The sequence below is a fragment of the Rissa tridactyla genome, chromosome 1, assembly GCF_028500815.1.
Source record: "Rissa tridactyla isolate bRisTri1 chromosome 1, bRisTri1.patW.cur.20221130, whole genome shotgun sequence".
Lineage (NCBI taxonomy): Eukaryota > Metazoa > Chordata > Aves > Charadriiformes > Laridae > Rissa > Rissa tridactyla.
Window position 1 is genome coordinate 105,141,697 of NC_071466.1, and position 19,471 is coordinate 105,161,167.

At 41.7% G+C, this 19,471-nt stretch overlaps 1 protein-coding gene across 6 annotated transcripts in view; it reads left to right on the forward strand.

The window, feature by feature from the left end:
- The window catches only part of GRIK1 (glutamate ionotropic receptor kainate type subunit 1), a 174,346-nt gene that overhangs the window by 103,189 nt on the left and 51,686 nt on the right, over positions 1 to 19,471 (forward strand). For all 6 annotated transcript variants that reach the window (XR_008466406.1, XM_054201258.1, XM_054201267.1 and 3 more), the window contains exons 4-7: positions 848 to 1,029; positions 11,969 to 12,022; positions 13,740 to 13,913; positions 17,110 to 17,253. Coding sequence is in view for 5 of the 6 variants with exons in the window: in XM_054201258.1 (XP_054057233.1) it covers positions 848 to 1,029; positions 11,969 to 12,022; positions 13,740 to 13,913; positions 17,110 to 17,253 (554 nt within the window). In the remaining variant the exon portion in view is untranslated. The remainder of the gene's footprint in view (positions 1 to 847; positions 1,030 to 11,968; positions 12,023 to 13,739; positions 13,914 to 17,109; positions 17,254 to 19,471) is intronic.

Below are 19,471 nucleotides of genomic sequence, written 5' to 3' on the forward strand. Positions count from 1 at the left end.
GCAGTACAAATTACATAGGAGTGCTGAATTAGCTAGTAGAATTGCATTGTGTTTAAATACTTGGACAAATCTTCAACTGGTTGAGCTCCACTGACTTCAAATAAGCCATGTAGTTTTGTATTAGCCGAAGACATCGTCTTAGAAATCATGTTCTTGTGTTCACAGGCATAGAGCTGGATCTCAAAACATTTCAGTTCTTTATAAGATCTCATACTTGCTGAGTGACCTTATGCAAGTCACTATGCCTTCAGACTTTTTGTCTCTAAAATGATGTTCAGAAAAATTTAAGGCTCCTCCTCTGGGGTATAGCTATATATGTTGAAATGAGGACAATGAGAGCCGTATGGATGGTTATTAAGAATGATAATTGGTAAGAGCCACTCAGGTCAACCACTGACTTCTAAGTGAACCGTGACGGAGGTTCTGGCTATTGAATGTTTTTCTCCCTCTATGACTCGTCATCTGCTCATGCTTGACAATAGGTAGGAAAGTTAGTAAGGAGGTTTCTTCAGTTCTGTGCTCTTGTTGTTTAGTATTGAAATAATAATTAGCTGCCAGGGAAGAAGCATTACATCCTTTTTGCAATAAGCTGTAGCAACATAGAATCAATAGAAACATATCCTATAGTCAACCAATTAAAAATACATTTCAGAATATTTAGATGTTGAAGCCAAGTAGGAAAAGGAAAAGCTATAATAATAGTAGTTAGGAGGCTGGCAACTATGATGCTAACAACTACCCTTTGGGTATGTGAAATATGTTGGGACTGATAAGAGAATCTGTTTAAGTGACAATAAATACTCATTGCACAGAATGGTTAGTTGTATAATTGCATATCGTTTTTCAGGTCTAATTCGCCTGCAAGAGCTCATCAAAGCCCCTTCTAGATACAACATTAAAATAAAAATCCGCCAACTGCCCTCTGGGAATAAAGACGCCAGGCCTTTACTCAAGGAGATGAAGAAGGGCAAGGAGTTCTATGTGATATTTGATTGCTCACATGAAACGGCAGCAGAAATCCTTAAGCAGGTAAGGGGAAGGAGGTGAAAAAGCACGACATTCATTTTGTATCCTGAAAGTTGTCAGCCTCTCTGGTTTTCATTTTCTGGAAAACACTAAAACTGAATGCATTTACCAATTAGGACATAGGCTTGTTAATACCAGGGACAGAAGTTGTTACAGAACATGCAGCAGCATCGGAGCACTCCACAAGACTTCAGGGCTTCACAGAGCCATAAGGACCAGCAGCAGGATTGATGTCTGAAGAGAAGCCCATAGGTATTCCTCAGAAGGAAATATGCATTTCTTTTTAATGCTTCAGGTTTTACTTGGCTAGGAAGATTGTTGCATTTTTTTTAGCTTGTCCTGGTTTAATCAATACAGGTTTTATGTCTTCCCCTACAAAAAAAGAAAGAGCCCATTTTGGAGTGCTTGGGGAGCGGCTCACGTTGAGCTATCACCTCCACAGAGATTGCGCGTCAGGTTCAATGCTGACTACAGTAACAACAGGGCATTAATCCACTGCAGACAGGAGCGTAACTCTGCATTCACCTCCTTGTAACAAAGCGAGATTTGGTCTGCTGGCACTACCTCGTTACGTTTTAAACTCTGGTAGAGCAAGAAGATGGAATGGAGAAAGTATCAGAACAAAAATGTGTACCTTAAAGCAGAAAGAGAGGCTATTGTGCAAGGGTTGACATAGCCCTGACCTAAGCGTGAGAGCTGGGACAGCCGCACAAGGCAAGGACGAGCTCCAGAAAGCCTGATGTTAATGGGCTGGGACGTTACCAAGGGCGCACAAAGAGTGGTGTAAATTAGAATTTACTGTTGTCACTTACTATATATTTCTAGACAATCAAAGTCTAAAGCACTGGCTCCAGCAATTCATTGACCTATAGACAATAATACCAAGCAATACCAATATAATACATTGTCAATGGCATTTTCCTTTTGTAGATATGAGGGGTGGTTGTTTTTACTGTCAGTTGGTCTAATGGGAAACACTGATCCCAGAAGACCAACAGAGAGCTTCCACTAATCTAAATGTACAGATATGGGCTGTCCCATAAAGGTTAAAACCTATGCTTCCAACCCAGAATATTTTGCTGAAATATTAAAGTTATGCAGGACAGCATTCTGTATCAAAGTAAGACAGAAAACTTACTGGTTGCATTAGTCTGAGGAGCCTGAAACCATCCTCTCCAGACTGGAGAATCTTGGTCCTGTGAATACAGACATGCAGGATCGTGTCCCAAATCAGATGCAACGCAGCTGAGAACAGCACACAAGTCCCCACGAGCTGGTGGAGTTAGATTTATTGCTGTCAGGAAAGTTGGCCTGTACTCAGTTTTAGGGTTTTCTTGGTGCAAGTTGTATATTTAAGCTACAGCAAGGCCAGAGGCAGGCATGATGTTGGGAATGTGAGGGAAGAGCAAGGGGAGGGTGCGCAATCATGCAGATGCTCTCCCATGGGATGGGGAGCGCACTGTAGCAAGCGGCATTCATTGATAAGGGGGGTGGACAGAAGAGCTGCTGTCCCCTCACTCTGCTTCCCGTAGGGCTGTCCAAAAGCATTAAAACATGACAGCAGGAACAAGCTGCTCCAAAATGAGAACTGTGGGGGAAGAGTTAAACTGCCAACACAAATTTTCAAGGATCTGCAAGAAGAAAGTGCAGATGTCTGGCACACTGCAGGAGGCACAAAGCTTCAAAAATACCAGGCTGAGTATGGGGAAAAAAAGGCAAATAACCTTAGTGTCAAAAGAAGAAGAGGAAGTGCTAAAAGATGCGCTAAGACAGGGCAAAGTGGCAGAACGGTTTGTGTGGGAAATGGATCAGGGAGACAACTGACAGGCTGCAGATACAGATAATGCTCTCCAATGCCTTAAGAACTCAGAGAAGGATGGTGAATGGCAGTGTGGAAGAAAACAGGAAAATTAAGAGAGGTACACCTGTGGGTCAGAGCTGCGGGAAAGGAAGCAACATAAATATCGGCTAGAAAGAAAGGAAAAATGGCTTTTATATGAGATAGATAGTTCTGTGGCTGAATCTAGATGCTAGCAGCAGTAACTCAGGTGTTGAAGTTCCTCACTGTCAAAGGCAGCTGTGAAATGGGAAGGTGTGGAGGGCTCTGAATTCACGTGTGGCTCATCTGTAACTTAGCTACCTGAGGTACCATGGTTCACATTCTCATCACTGCACACAGAAACCCCTATATGATTTTACACTAAATGAAAACAATATATTAAAGAGAATACTATAGAAATTATTTTAAGAAAACTCTGCAATGTTAGTAGAGAATATTTTTGACTTTGTAAATGATCCAATAGGTACTATGAGAAAAATACCTGTCATTGTTAAAGTATGTAAGATTTCTAATAGGAGTAGGAATCAGAGCCAACAGTCACCTAAACTCGTCCCCAAAGCAACGATTTCTTGTCTGCCTACTGTATTTACAATAATGTAGCAGGTGTTTAGTAGGTCATGCAGGAGAAGACAAATAAAGGAAGTGATTTGCAGTGGGTTGAATGGTGGAGGGTATTTTAGAGATTAAAACTGCAGCAGGGTCACACAGGCACATACCCACCGTTGCTTACGCTCAATGCCTGTGTCCTCCTCACCCTCTGAGCCTGCACAGGTTCCCCCCTCAAAAAAAGCTTTACACAAAGGTCTGCATTTCCCCCCTTCCAAGGCCAAGGGTGTCCCCTCTGCACCAGGATCTGTTCCATCTCCTTTGGACAATCCCCAGCCAAGGTGGGCAACATCCCTCTCCTCCTCCAAGCCTGTGGAAAGGAGGCAAGAGGCCACCTCTCACCTGCTCCAGCCACATTTCCCTGCTCCGGGGCAGTGAGGCATGCCAGCCACCAGCCTGCCTGCAAGCTGGTGTAAGTGTGGAAGAAGGGCACAGACAGGGCAGAAAAACTGCGGGCCTTCTTCCAGCGGTGCCCATGCTGCCGGGGTTGGTGGCAGCAGCAACGGCACTGCAAGCAGGGGCTGCTAGCACCCATGCTCCAGATTTACCAGCAATGGCACAGCTTGTTTACCAGGAAGGAAGGGCAAGGGATGCCTAAAAGCTCTTTCTGGGACCAAAAGAATTAGCGCATCTGAAGTTATGTCCTCAAAGAGTCAGCACACAGAGCTGGTTTTGGCATGGAGCTACCTGACCCAGCAGCATTTCCGGGCTGTGGGCCTAGGAGAGGTGACGTCTTCATTTACCTCCTTAAACTGATTGTTTACAAAACAGCACAAAAGACAGACTTCTCCTCTTAAATGAGACTATCTTTTACTTATTTATAGCTTCAACTAAAATACCATTGAGCCACGCTTCTTCCTTGTGCACAACAAGAACAGGCGAATCAATAACCTAATTTAAACAAACTACAAAGCCTGCACACAGCTGAATAACCTATTCCCTAAACTCACACATTTCCTCTTTTCTCTGAAATGCTGCAGAGATCACAGGCTTTCACAGTGCCCAGCCAGCTTAACGAGGCCTGGCCCTCTCACCACCCAGATCTGGAAGGGGCAAGAGGAAATTGTGATTATTAATTGCTGTCTTTTTCAATAGTCACTTTGAATTTTCTCTCCATATTTCCTCATGGGGGTTGGTAACCTCATGCGACTGGTGCATGGCAGCTTAGGGAGTGCTACAGCCCTCTTGTCTGTACCAGGTAACCACACAAACTGTCAGCTCTGCTGCCCAAAGTGACCCGCTCCACAGAGATCAGGTTATTCTGAAATTACTTGAGCCAGGAGGTTATGCCAGCAGGGTTTTCAAACGAGACATACCGCATCATCAGAGCTGATGGAAGAAATTGCATCTGGTCTGATACTTCCATAGTCTACTTGAAAATCTTGGTTGATGGACCTTTAAAACTTGTGAAGACTGGACAAATCTGACAAGGAGAGAGATCTAGTGGAGAATTAGATGCCAAAAGCAGGAGCTAAGTGCAGTTGTGGCTTTTTAGGATAAAATTGTGATCTCCAAAGTCCTGCTCAGGATCTGCTTAAGCTCTGTAGGAGCCTCCCTGTTTGACTTCAGCAGTGCCTGTCCTGCTCTGCTCCGAGGGTGCCTAGCATCTCTTTCCTTTCCAAGCCTAAAAATAGACATCCCTGATGTCTATCCCTGATGTCTCACACCCTGAAAGAATGTGAGAAAATAAGGCATCCACCAAACTTGTCAAAGACCAGCAGGACTGAGTCCTTTAGGCAAGGAAGCTGGAAACACTTTCTTAGGGAAAAACCTGGTGTTTACAACATTCGCCTGAAATACTTTGCGGACAGAGATTTGGTGCTCTGTCTAGACTAGGTTAGCAATGCCACAAGTCAGTTAAATCTAGCTATTGCAAATTGCGATCTGTTTTATGCATGAATCTTCCAATACATTCTGGATGTACTATATTTAGTCTGGTATTGCCTTTTTGTATGAGGAACTTAGTTCAACAGGTTTAGTTGTTATGGTTAACCTTCAATTTATTCTTCTAACACACAAGTAGTTGACACCGATTTCACTGCTAGGCAAAGTCATCTCTCATAGATTATGTTGCTACTAGCCTTAAATTATCTACTCCTTCCTCCACACATTTAAAATACATTTTATGAAATGTACTGTATATTTAATCAGGTTTAGGACTTTCACAAAGCAGTTTATAAAGAATTCTGTGTTCACTTTCAGTATGTGACAGACAAAGAGCAAAATAATTAATTCATTTCCCACAAAAGTACAAAAACTAAGTGTCATCATAGTATACATTCCAGGTACAATAATAAATGTGAGAATACAAAACCTCACTTCTTGAGTATGCTCCTTCTAGTAATTTGACAGGTGGGCTGAAGCCCAGGCTCTGCTAAGAAAAGGCAGGATTAGCTCCGTTCTCACTGCCACTGGAGAAATACCAGTGGCAAATCCTCCCAGATCCCCCAAGCCCCAAGCTGAGAAGCAGATATATACTCAGCTCACTGGTTCTCCTCTCTCGTATTCATTTTATAAAGGTTTTTTTCCGGGGAGATGTCCTCTTCTGGCCACCTGATTCCTGCTGAATGGCATCAGGTGGCAAAAGCCATCTGTTAAGACATCAGTGAAGAACACGGGCACATAAATGGTGTGGCAGGGGTAATTCTCGCTGAAATTTGGCAGTGCACTTCCGTTCCCAAATCTAACTGTAGGTGTCCATAAATGTGGCCATTGCCTCAGAAACTTTATTCTGAGCTTGGAAGACAGAGCAGCACAGTCAGAGTACAGTCTTTTGGGTTCCTGGCTATGTAACGTCACAACTGCACTATGCTGAGAGCTCTGCTGCTCTCTTCTTAGCTGTGTTGTTTCTTTATATGGCTCATGTCCATGTTGGAGGAACTCTATACCACTCCAGCTGGACCACTGCTGTGACTGAGTGGGATGCAGATTTCCAGTGAGTTAAGTCATGTCCAAGTAAAGCTGTCTAGAATCATAGAACCATAGAATTGCCTAGGTTGGAAGGGCCCTTTCAGATCATCTAGTCCAATCATCAACGTAACTCTGACAAAACCCATTGCTAGACCATATCTCGAAGCACTATGTCTACTCATCTTTTAAATATCTCCAGGGATGGTGCCTCAACCACTTCCCTGGGCAGCCTGTTCCAATGCTTGATAACCCTTTCAGTGTAAAAATTTTTACTAATATCCAGTCTAAACCTCCCCCAATACATAGAGTCTACATAGAGTCCAGGGAAGCACTCTAAACACAATATAAACCTTTTATATCAAACACTTGAGAAGCAAGGAAACAGAGGGGCTATTATCCATTATGGTGTATCTGCCTGATCTTAGAAAACAGTGGTGGTACTAATTAATTGGATAATTAAATGCATTCATTTAATGGTCATGAAATTAAAAAATAGCATGAGTGAGGAAAATGCAAAGTGAAAGCAAGCAAAGTATTTGATGCAATTCCTGCTAATACGCTTTACCGTCGCTCTGGTTTCAGCCTGCCTTGAGGGAAGACTGACACCAGCTCTAAATGAGGTGATGAATTTTTTACAAGATGAACAAGTGTAGGTTGGAGCTGGGATATGATGTAAGCCAGGACAGGGTGCCCAAAGAAATTTACAGACATTAGAGAGAATATTTTTATCCAGTCCCTATCCACTTGACACATATATTTTGACCACCGATACTTGGTCAGATTCACATTGCAGTTCATGACCCACAGCTAAAAGTACAGGTCTGCAAAAGACAAGGCCCAAACATCTGATCTGAAATGGGTAATCAGAGATGAAAGTCTCTTTTCTTACTTGCCAGGATAATTGATAATCAACCCATATGTGAGTTTGGCTGAAAAATAGATTTTATACAGTCCAGGAAGGGTAGGAGATCTGCAAGGAGAATGCAGAATATTTTAGCCCAGTTTCACTAGTTTACATTCCTCTAAGTTCCACAGTAAGTAAAAGCTGTTATTATTTAAATAGGACATCTATATCAGATGCATAATTATTTAAATAATTACATGCAAAGTTATTTAAATAGGAATGTGTAGTGAAATCTCATTCTAGTTTCTTATGGGCATATATATACACATAAACCAATTTTGTTGCTTTCCCTTCTCTTTTCTGGGCTGCTCTGCCCATATTCTCTAGTCGGGGGGGACACTTGCTCTGTGGGAAGAGCCTGTGCAGCTGCTTTGCAAGGTACTTCAGAGGTGTCCCAACCTGAAAGGAGTCTTTGCTCCTACCATGTTTTTATTATAGTCTCTCTCCTGGTAGTTCCTAGAAGCTTCAGTCCCTGTATCTACTGTGCTGCAAAAACATGAGTCCTTGCTGCTGAGAACACCCACGAATCATTAAGGCTAGGAAGTCATTAATGCTTTGGGGTCTTCAGCATTCCTCTTGCTTTTGCTTTGACTTGTCTTCACCTCCTGTTTTCCTAATGCCGTCCTCCCGAGTGGGCATTTGGTGTTGTCATCAAATCGTCCTTCACTGGGAATTTCACTTAGCGACCTTGTTACCCTAAAACATAAAAAAGTTACTATTGCAAAGTTTTTACAATCCATGAATAAAAAGCACCCTGTTTAGGTCAGTCTACAGATCTAACATGTCACAGCAAAGTCTAAGTGCTATATAACTGTTAACTAATTGCGTTAATGGTTGTTAGAGGGGAGGACAGCCAGTTAAGGCTGGTCTTGTGACCAGTGCTAAGTGAGAGGGCAGAGCTCAGTGGCAGGTCAGGGCCCAGCTGGGACAGATCCAGCATGAGCTCCGATTCCTTAACCAGACAAGGACATTAGTACTGTGTGTATGACACAAGCTCTCTTTCAGCTGTCTGGAGCTTCATATCTTAATTGAGTCAGCATTAATAGAGAAAATAGAAGCAACATGTTGATTAAGCTTTCAGGGATGCTGCAATACTTCCTTTGGAAGAATTTCAGCGAGCTTCTCTCATGGAGCCCTTGGGTGCAGGGTCCTTGGCAAATCCATGTCACCCTTCCAGCAATTGCCACGGTGAACCTATGTCTTGGTTATGGCAGATAACCTTGCTGGCTGAACCTCGCTTTCTACATGCAGCTGCCTTTGGTTTTCAGGGGCTTTGGTTCTGTTTTGTTTTCAAAGACAGTCCTGTAGCATCACTTTTGAACTCATTGTTATTCACAGGTATGTGTGTGTCCTGCCACCTCTGTTTATAGCACATTACTTGGGAATCAATATTCTCATAAAAAGTTTTAATCAAAAATGTGTTCAGGAGGCAAACACTCCTCTCAGGCTACTGCCCTTGGATTTGTGAGGAAAGCAATAACGGGGCTACCTTGGATTAACTAGCTGGCTATCCAGTAGCAGTATATCTGCAGCAGCACAGCTAGATAACGCTTCCCAAACATCCAGGTTACACACTTTATAATCATTCAACTTAATGTATCTGTGTTGTTAATGTAAACTTGTATTTAAAGGCATTATATGGCTTAGCATTGTCCCAGTTCTCCATTGTCTTACTATTTCTACACAGGCAGATTGCAATTTACATCTTCTGATAACAGAAGTGCAATGACCTGATGTCAGCTCTTCTATCTCAGGCTAGAATTAAAAGTGTAATGAATTGATAATTTAAACCTGGGTATTTGTATCCTATTTACATTTATTAGCATGATCTTGTGTTCATACTAACGTAACACCATGGACCAACTGCGAACTTCCTGTAGAGGACCAAATAAATTTAGGCATACAGAGGTTACCTGGGGTCAAACCGCATTTGTATAACCTGGTGGCTGGTCTGTGCCCCATATGAAGTAATTGGGTTATTTCAATACAGTTTCAGCTCAAAAGAGACCTGCATCATAAAAATCCTGACTGGCACCTCCTTCCCATAGCAGAGACCTTAGACACAGAAATCCAATGGCTCCAGGGAGCAGAGCCAAGTCCAGCCAGGTCAGCTGGGAAACACAGCATGCAAAAGTTTCCATCAATGCCACCATATATCATTTTCTATGCGTAAACAGGGAAGGAATATAAGTTTCCAGGATTGCTAGATTGCTTATTTCTACAGGTAATAAAACAACTTGAGGAAATGGAATAGAAGAGGATTAATAAAATAAGAAATAAAAAAGGCAATTCTGACATGTAAATTCAGTGGAACATTTCAATAAAATACTTGCCTTCTGGCTTGATTTTTAGTGGCTGGAAATTGATTGGTTATTTGTGATTAACACTGAGCTGTTTTTATTATATGCTGCAGCTTAGAAAGTTCAGGTTCTTTTCTTTTCTTAAGTGAGGAATTGCCATACACAATCACACAACTGATTGGAAGGAGTTGGAAGCCACCATGTTGCTAGAAAGATATGATCTAGTTGCCATTACTGAAACTTGGTGGCACAAATCCCATGACTGGAGTGCAGCTCTTGATGTCTACAGGCTCTTCAGAAGGGACAGGCGAGGAAGGAGAGGCGGAGGCGTTGCCCTCTACATCAAGAAATGGGTAGAGTGTGAAGAGCTGTCTCTGAAGAATTGCCTCAAGCAGGTTGAAAGCCTATGGGCAAGAATAAGAGACTGAGGCAACAAAGGGAACCCTGTGGTTGATGTCTACTACAGGCCACCAGATCAAAGGGAGCCTATTTATGAAGCCTTTGTACTCCAGCTACAGGAGGCACCGCACTCACAGGCTCTCGTCCTGCTCGGGGCTTCAACCATCCTGATATCTGCTGGAAAACTGGCAACCCCCAGTATCAATACAGGCTGGGGGATGAAGGGATTGAGAATAGCTCTGCTGAGAAGGACTTGGGAGTAGCAGGGACATGAGCTGATAACGTGTGCTTGCAGTCCAGAATGCCAAGCGCATCATGGGCTGTGGCAAAAGAAGCATGAACAGCAGGCCAAGGATGTGATTCTTCCCCTCTACTCTGCTCTGGTGAAACCCTACCTGGAGTACTGCATCCAGCTCTGGGGACCCCAACATACACCTGTTGGAGTGGGTCCAGAGGAGGGCCACAAAAATGATCAAAGGGCTGAAACACCTCTCCTATGAGGACAGGCTGAGATAGTTGGGGTTTGTTCAGCCTGGAGAAGAGAAGACTCCAGGGAGACCTTATTGCGGCCTTTCAGGACTTAAAGGGGGCTTATAAGAAAGATGGGGATAAACTTTTTAGCAGGGCCTGTTGTAATAGGACAAGGCATAATTGTTTTTAAACTAAAAGGCGGTAGATAGAGACTAGATATAAGGAAGAAATTTTTTACGCTGAGAGTGGTGAGACACTGGAACAGGTTGCCCAGAGAGGTTGTAGATGCCCCATCCCTGGAAACATTAAGGTCAGGTTGGATGAAACTCTAAGAAACCTGATCTAGTTGAAGATGTCCCTTCCAGGGTGGTGACTTGATGACCTTTAAAGGTCCCTTCCAACCCAAACTATTCTATGAATTTATGATTCTATGATTTTCAGAGGCTTTTGCCATGAAAGAATTTTCGCAAGCCAAATCACACTATTTTCCCCTGTCTTTCAAGCAGCTGTTCAGGCACTGCTAAAAGTGTTCTAAAATACTATTAATATCAGATTCTTACGTTACTGTGATCAAGAGTGAATAACATTTAACCTTTGTCTATGTTACTTTCATGCTAATGAATTCTTCAGTAGTTTCCTAGCTCATAATTCCTCCTCCTCTTCACAAGATCCCAGAGAGGACAGAACGCTTGCATCATAGTAATAGTGTGCGTGGACGTGGCAACAAGTGTAGGTGATGCTGGGCTGAAACTGTAGAGCATCCTGTTATACACCATCAGGGGTGTTTTATATAAGCATTCCCAATGATTTTTGGAGAGGGACCGAGGGAAAAAACACATCCATCTAGAAGTTTCCTGCAATGTGAGGGCTGGGAAGAAAAACTTCATCCTCTTTCGCCTGAGGTGGGCAGTCAGCATGCATTTAAATGCCATCCTTACCTTGCAGATGTGCAAAAGGTCTGACTCTGAAAAATTAATCCAGACCAGAAATCCTTTCATACCAGTTGTTTTGACAACCTCCTGCAGACCTGTATTCCCTAGGTGGAACAAAAGGCATTTATAGAAGCTTTCTTCTTTTTGTTTTTCTTTACTTCAGTGAGCACTCACTGAGCGTCTTGTTCTCACATGGTAATGCAGAATAAAAAAATCTGCACCTAAGCACTTTTCCCTACAAATTCTATTGTCTGCTAGTAAATTCCTTTTTAATGCTTCTGAAGTGCAGAGTAAAGAATTTCACTTTTAAAAGATCAGCTTCTCGTTATCGCTAGTAATTTTTCTTGTCCTAGAAGTTTTGCAATCTTTAATCTCTTTCCTGAGCAGGGGTGATAAAAACATAATTTAAATACAATAGGATATTTTTTTGCTCCTGAAGAAAAATGTAGGTTTTGTTGTAATCAAGTGTTCATGACCTGTAACATATTGTTCTAGATTAACCCATGCTTTTCAAAAGACAGTGCAGTACACTTAAGGCATCCAGAGTGAAGTGCATTCACCTTTCAATCTCTTTCAACAGATTCTCTCCATGGGAATGATGACTGAATACTACCACTACTTTTTTACAACACTGGTAAGGAACACTAAAGATTTAGGGGTGAATTTTCTCTGTTGCAGGAAGGCAACTAAAAATTTCCACTTTTTCTAGGAGATCTTTGTTGCCATTGTTCAAGGAAACCCCTGGAGAATGAGTACTAACATTCCTCAGTAATACCAGCACTCACAATTTTGTAAGGAAGCTGTTTTGCAGTATCTGTGGGGCTGGCTAATACTTTAATAAATTAAAATTAGTTGCAGTATTTTGTTTAAGTAGAGTCATTGGTACAGGTGGATCAGAGTGAAACAAAATAAAGCATGAACAGCTTTGCCAGGGAGCCGAGGTCAAGCACTCACTGCGGGCGTGTGGTTCATCGCTAAAATGTTTAATTTACTTACAAAAACACAAAATCACACATGTATAAAATCACTTGGGATATTTCATAGTAAAAGAAAATCCCTAAATTTTCTTTCATGGTACAAATCTATAAATACTTATTTCAGCACATTTTTCCTATATTTTAACTTATATGCTATATATGCTATATATAAATATATCTCAATCCATTTGCATTGGAGACTAGAAAGACAGCAAAGAACCGACATTGCTGGAACAGTTCTAAAGAGCTGAATTATATCATGCGTATCTGTTTATTCTTTATTTCCTTTCCATATAAAATTTTACATGGAAGGGAAACATCATTTTGAATCCAACAGTCAATTCATTAGTCGGAAAAGACTATCTAGCTGTTTGGAACTTAAATAGTAGTTTGAAATAGTTCCCTTCGAGGCCAGTTTAACATCATGAAAAATGTGAAAATTTAGAATTAACTGTGGAACTTACTGTTTTATACAATAAAAAATACAATAAACAATCTAACATAAAGTGGTAACCACCACTAACAATATGCGTGAGATAGCATAGAGCACATATTAGAACAAGCAGTAAGCAGTACTTGTGGTGTCTTGGTGTTGTGGTATTGTAAATGTTGGCATTTTGACGGTTACTGTGGTATTAAACCATGACCAACACATTTGTCATTTTACTGCTCTGCCGCGATGAGCAAAAAGTTGTTTTGAAAAGCAGCCTTCAGGCTTTGAGAAGCAGTTATCATATTTCCACTGCCTGCTAAATACAGCTGCGGAATGTGCCACACAATTATATTACTTGGAATACCCATTATTTTCCTGCCCTGTAAACGCTGAGCACTGAAGCACATGGACTTACTGTGCACTGGCCTGACACGTCCATTAGACATACAGGCAGCAAGTCACCTGAAGGAGGCAAGGCAGGAGAAAAATGGGATTCATAAGTAGTAAAAGTGTATCGCTCTCGACATGTCTTGGAATTTTCCTTCCCTGAGTTGAGAAATAAGCTTGACATTGGCCAGCTAATACCTCATGTTGGTTTGTCAGAGCTGTAACACTGTTAAGAGGACTGCTATAAATTAAAATTAGATACTGCTGTGCAGGTTGCTTGCAAAATAGCGTTGTTACAGGGAACTGATTTTTACATTCCAAAAAGCAGATATGTAGTTTGTCGTAAGTTTCACACAGCTTTGGTTTATTCAGATTTATAACTGAAGCGGTCATGACTAGGCTTTGAAGGCAAGCAGAGCATTCACAGGGGAAAAAACAGCACGTAAGCTTTGGATTGAAAATCAAATGCACTTTTTGGCCTAATTGTACTTTCCAAGCATTTTGCTTTGAAAATACTACATCTGGTTTTGTCTGTTTTCTTAACGGTGATTTAGGATCTATTTGCATTAGACCTGGAACCCTACAGATACAGCGGAGTAAATATGACAGGGTTTCGCCTCCTCAATGTCGAGAACCCGCAAGTTTCTTCGGTCATTGAGAAATGGTCAATGGAGCGTCTGCAGGCGCCACCAAAACCAGAGACTGGCCTCCTCGATGGCATGATGACAGTAAGTGAACAAGCACAACGATGCAGGGGTGTCTACGATGCGCTTCGCAATGCTGTTCTACCAGATGTGAACCGATCCCATTACTGCTTTATTTCACAATGCAAATGCTGAAGCAGCATCCCCAAAAACGACTTGCTCTTACCCACGTCTATGCCGAAATGCATTTTCCCCATGGACCAATGTTGTCCTCATCTGTGTGACAAACCACTCTTGGGCAGCTCTAGAGATGAGTGGCAATTCTCCATCATGGTGCCATCCAGCTAACATCATTCATCTTATTGTTGTCAGATGTATATACTGCTGCCTCGTTTCTCTAATAATGTTCTGCTTGGAGTGAAGGACATAACAGGAAATAAAAAACTTTCAGAGCAGGTGTACGATTTATAACCTGCAGGGAAAGATATTGTACATGTGGATAGGTAATAGCATTTTTAAATTGGAAAAGTGCCCTTTCTCTTCATTTCCATCCTCCACAGCAACTCCGGCTTTTAAGATGTAATTTAAAGATAAATGAAAGGTATCATCAAGCCAGGAAATTAGAATTTCCTCCCTACCACTCCCTCAAGAGGTAAAGGAAAGAATAGGAACAATTACATGGATAGCATGACTCTATTCAGTTTTGTGGGGTGAAGGGTTGCCATCTTTTTGCAATATGAGATAACATGTCTTATGTAGTGAGTGGAGTTTGAAGTGATATGAAATAGACTTTAATGCAGATGATTGCAGGGAAAATTTTGAAACATCCTAACATCCTGAAGAGAAATGCATTATGTGTGCTATCTCTAACATTTTAAAAAAAAATGTTGTTTGGGCAGTGCTATTGTGCTCACTCATAGGCAAAGCAGGGGAGAAAGCTGTCCCTGGGACCTTCTGATGCGAATACACAGGACCTGCCAGGATGGCTATTTACACATGGTTATTCACCTGTATTCACCCAGCTGCAAAACTAGGAAAACCAAAGTTCTTACTAGACTCTTATGCTCTCCTTTGCATCTCTATAATCTCTTAGTGTCTTTGATGCTCTGAAGCAGCATGAGCACTAAGGAAAGCATCTTCCTAGTTGGCTGTGATCATTTAAATGTTCATAGCAATTTCTGCTTATTCAGTTTGATGGAGAGCTACAATACTGCTATATTTCATTAGACAATAAGGCTATGAAAAGCTGCACAGTATAAGGAGATCAGGATTACATGTCATATTGTTAATGCAGGATTTCTCCCTTCTGGTTCTCGCTATATTGTTTGACCTGATGTCAGCTTGCAGGAATTCAGTGGGGCATGACCAAGACAGCTTTGAGTTCACATCGCACTTTATGCCCAAATTGCACACAGAGGCATAGTTGTTCTAGTGGGTTTCTTGAGTTTCTTTGCAATAATTTTAATCGAATGTGAAAATCAGAAAAACAAGTTCCAGGACTAACTCTTAGTCCCCTTCTTATGTATCAGTACAGGCATCAATATAAGGCAGTTTGCTTCAGAAAACTAGGTGACCTTTTGCTCTTCCATGCAACACCCAGCCCTAAAACAGAACAGCAGGGAGGTGGGAAATAAAAGGGTAAGGGAGGTAATATAACCTCCCAGTTGCTGCATGGCAGGATGGATGAGTGACAAGTTACAAAAGCACAAGATTCAAGCAGCCAAGTCTGGCAATGCTGCCAACGTACAAAAACTGGGATGCACCATGTTATCTAGTAAAAGCACCAGTGGTCCCAGATATGACCCTAAGGTGAGGTGCACTGAAGCATTTTCACCAAGTGTGTCCAGAGTCTCTAGACCTGGGACACAGGCAGGCTGGGACTCCAGCGATCAAGCAATAATCAATCCTGAATGGACGTGTTCCCAGTCTAATGTAAAAACTCATCTGAAGTCCATTGACATTGATGGGAATCTTTCCATTGATTTTGAGGGATTTTGCATCAGGCCGTTAGTCTCCAGGTCTGCTTGGAACAACTCTCTGTTTTAAGACACTTGAGTCTGAGAACAGCTGTTATTGTTTCCTCCTGCCTGCCTCACCTTTTAGAATGTTTTCAATTTACTCCGATTGTGGGAGCATTGTTTTGGGCAGATCCTGACTAGCGTGTCGAGAGCAATTCCACATCTGCAGTATAGTAAGATTAGTTGATAAATTCAGATCACATTTGATTGCCAGCAAAAAACTCCAATGCTGATAAGACTGATGCTGTTGTAATTTACTTAGGTAAATGAAACAGACAAAGAATCAAATCTGTTAATTTCCCAAAGGAATTGCATGGGAAAGGAATAAAAAATGGATTAGCTCTGCACATCATATAAATGAATCCAGTTTCTCATCTGCAGAGTTAGTACTTGTTTTTAAAGCCCTACTTAATTATTCAGTAGCATTACAAGAAAGGTAATTACGCCCTTCATTTTTACAGCACCCCTGTGCATTAAGCGAAACATGGCCATTCCCACCTCACACATGAGAGCACTGAAGCACAGTGCAGGTGAAGACAAGATTTTTCTAAAACTTCCCAGTGATAAAGGATGACAGAGTGTGCGATCTCAGTTTGAGGCTTATTGGGCATGCTTTTAAACCAATAAACCCATTCTCAGAGGAAACACAGGTGGACAACCAGCATCCAGTAATTTTAGTAATGTTTAGGTATCTAAGGGCTGTATTCATCTGTCCTCTCTTAGACAACAGAAGATAGATGTGTAAGTCCAACTTCAACACCAAAAAAGGCACCTCGAAAGGACGGTTAATCTTTCTCTAAGATGGCATGGGAGTTATGGCAGGGGAGGAGCTCTGGCCAAATCTTGGTAGGACCATTGCACGTATTCATGCCAAAAGCCAAGGTCCTTGAGAGCAGTAGACACTTAGAGGCAGTAGATACCTGTCTGGTGGGATGCCTAGCAGGAGTTCAGTGGGATTGATTTCCCTGGAGAGCAGGGCCTGCCTACCCCTTGGGGAAGAAAGCAATCCCATAAGTGCCATGATAAGAGCAGCGATGAGGAGCTAGTATGGGCCTCACGTGGGCAGCCCTCCCATAAGGCCCCAGGCCAGATTAATATAAGCTGAAAAAAACATGGACTTTGTTACATCTCAGGTTTCCATGGAGAGCCCAGTAGTGGCCTTTTCCATAACAGCAGCCCAGAGAAATGGTTCTCAGCAGAGAAAAGCAGGGACTGGGCACAAAGGCATACATTAAAGAAAGCCTTTCTGTTTTTTCTTGCAGACTGAAGCAGCTCTGATGTACGATGCTGTTTACATGGTAGCAGTGGCCTCCCAGCGTGCCTCCCAAATGACCGTCAGCTCCCTGCAGTGCCACAGACACAAGCCGTGGCGTTTTGGACCCAGATTTATGAATCTGATAAAAGAGGCAAGTGTAGACCATCTGCTTATCATCATCATAATCCTTCCTTTCTTGTTTACCCCACTGACTGTCTTGCTGCTCCCTGCTCTTTGTCATGTGCTATGTTCTGGTTTCTGGCACTCAGATGTCCAATTCTTCCTCACCTTCCTAGCAGAGAAACATTGATTTGCAGACACAAGGCTGTAGCTTGTGTTTTGGTGGAGACTTTTTCTGGTCTTTCAAAAAAAGAAACTGTTAAACCTAAGGTGTGATTAAATCTCACACTAACACACCGTAAGGCTTCCCACATTTTTTACTCGGTTGGTGTTTATTGTGGATGTTTATAATTTCTAAAAATATGAGATAACTAACAACAGGCATTGTAGAAATTGAAGGAAAAGTGAGTCTGTAGCTCTGTCCTTGTTTCACCACTTAATTCCAATTGGTTTGTGGTTGTTTGATTGGGACACACAATAATACAATATCCAGAAAATACTGCAGACAGTGTTTCTAAAGAAGTAAATTGCTTCATGAAGTCATGCGCTATCTCGTAAGAATGCATCACTGAGCTATCTTGATCCACAGATAAAAAATACATGTTTTAGCTGAAATGCCTTCACTCTTCCAAAAATTCAGTCTTTATTATGAATTTCAAATCTAAACTTTTCCTTTAGGGAAGTGTGTGGAAATGGAAATTGGAAATTATGTGGAGTTTCCTGTATATATTTCATCTTTTGCTCCAGTTCTTGTCCATGACAGTGTGATTCCTATCAAACCCCATTCATTAGCACTTGTGTAGGTGGAACAGGACCTGTAGGCTGAGGTCCAAGGTAAGTGGTGGCAGCACATCGGGACATACACCTGAAAAGAGGAATATATTAGGAGCAAACTGAAAGACAAGACATGTGGTGGTTACAGAACATGTAGAAGAGCTGTCATCACCTTCTCCAAACCTTTCTAAGTAAACTTTTTAGAATTGACACAGGCAATATACGACACAGTGATTCACTTACACAGAAATGATTGAAAGTTACTGAATCAGTACTCTCCATACAGCGTGTTTTATAGATTTTAAGGTTTCCTTGTAAGCTTCTTTTTTTGAAAGTATAAAGAAAAGACAAGAGTCACCCCAGTACTCAGGGACCTGACTTGAGAATTAAGGAAGTTTTGAGATACTTTCCTCACTGCGACACAATCCTGGGAACACCCAAAGGAGACAGGGAAGCAGCGTTGGTAAAAATTATTTCTCTCACACTGACATCAGCCATGCTTCATTCAGCTCCCCTGTTGGGGAGGAGGTGGGAAGACTATAGCAGGAACAGTGAAAGACAGGAGAAAATTGTCCCACAAGTGTCTGTAATAAAGATGATGATCTTCCTCCTCCCCTTCTGATTTGATCTAAGTGGGAACCTTTGCTCTTGTATTTCTCAACCTCAGACTAAATGAGGTATCATTGCTGCTGATACAATTTCTGGTGCATTTTAAGAATAATTGTAATGAAAGTGGAAGTTAGCGAAAGACTTTGTATCAGTGAATGCACGTGCATAATTCTACAGTGGTGACCTACTTATTTTGGTTGCTGCTAAGTATATAGCATAAGGATCCTGAATCCTAAGCAAGAAGAAGCACTTTGACCAAGAGCACCAGACGTACCTCAGCAGATCCAATTCAAAGCTTAAACAGTTATACAGTTTCCATTTATCGTGTACAGCTAGCTTCTCTTGCATGGAGTGAGATATGTGAGCTAATTACTGATTGCTTTGCAGATAGTGTCTTTCATGGTCAGTAAAACACTGATTTAAATACTCCAAGAGCCTTATCTTCCTGTTTCTGTTCTAGCCAAGAAAGACAGTTGCTAAAAGTACAGGATAATGTTTAATAAGGCAGTATTACATTTCCCATAAAGATTATAACAGGTGTTGGAAACTAAATAGCAAGTACATTTGGGCCTCCCCGGTTCATGTTAGGATCTGGCTTGCTCAACAAGGATAGATGAACTGTATAAATTAGGAATCAAGTGAATAGGTACAGAGAAAAAAAGTCAAGCAGGCAGAATGATGCTTTGGACCCACATAAATAAAACTTAATTTTAGTATTTTGTGATATGGTACTGACAGTCTGTGAAGGCATTTTACAGATGGGTCTAAAGACAAATATTCTGTACGGTAGTCTAAACAAGTTTCAGACAAAGAGGTTGCCTGCAACGAGTCCTGTGGGTGCTAGAGCTTAGCAAGTACTTCAGTGG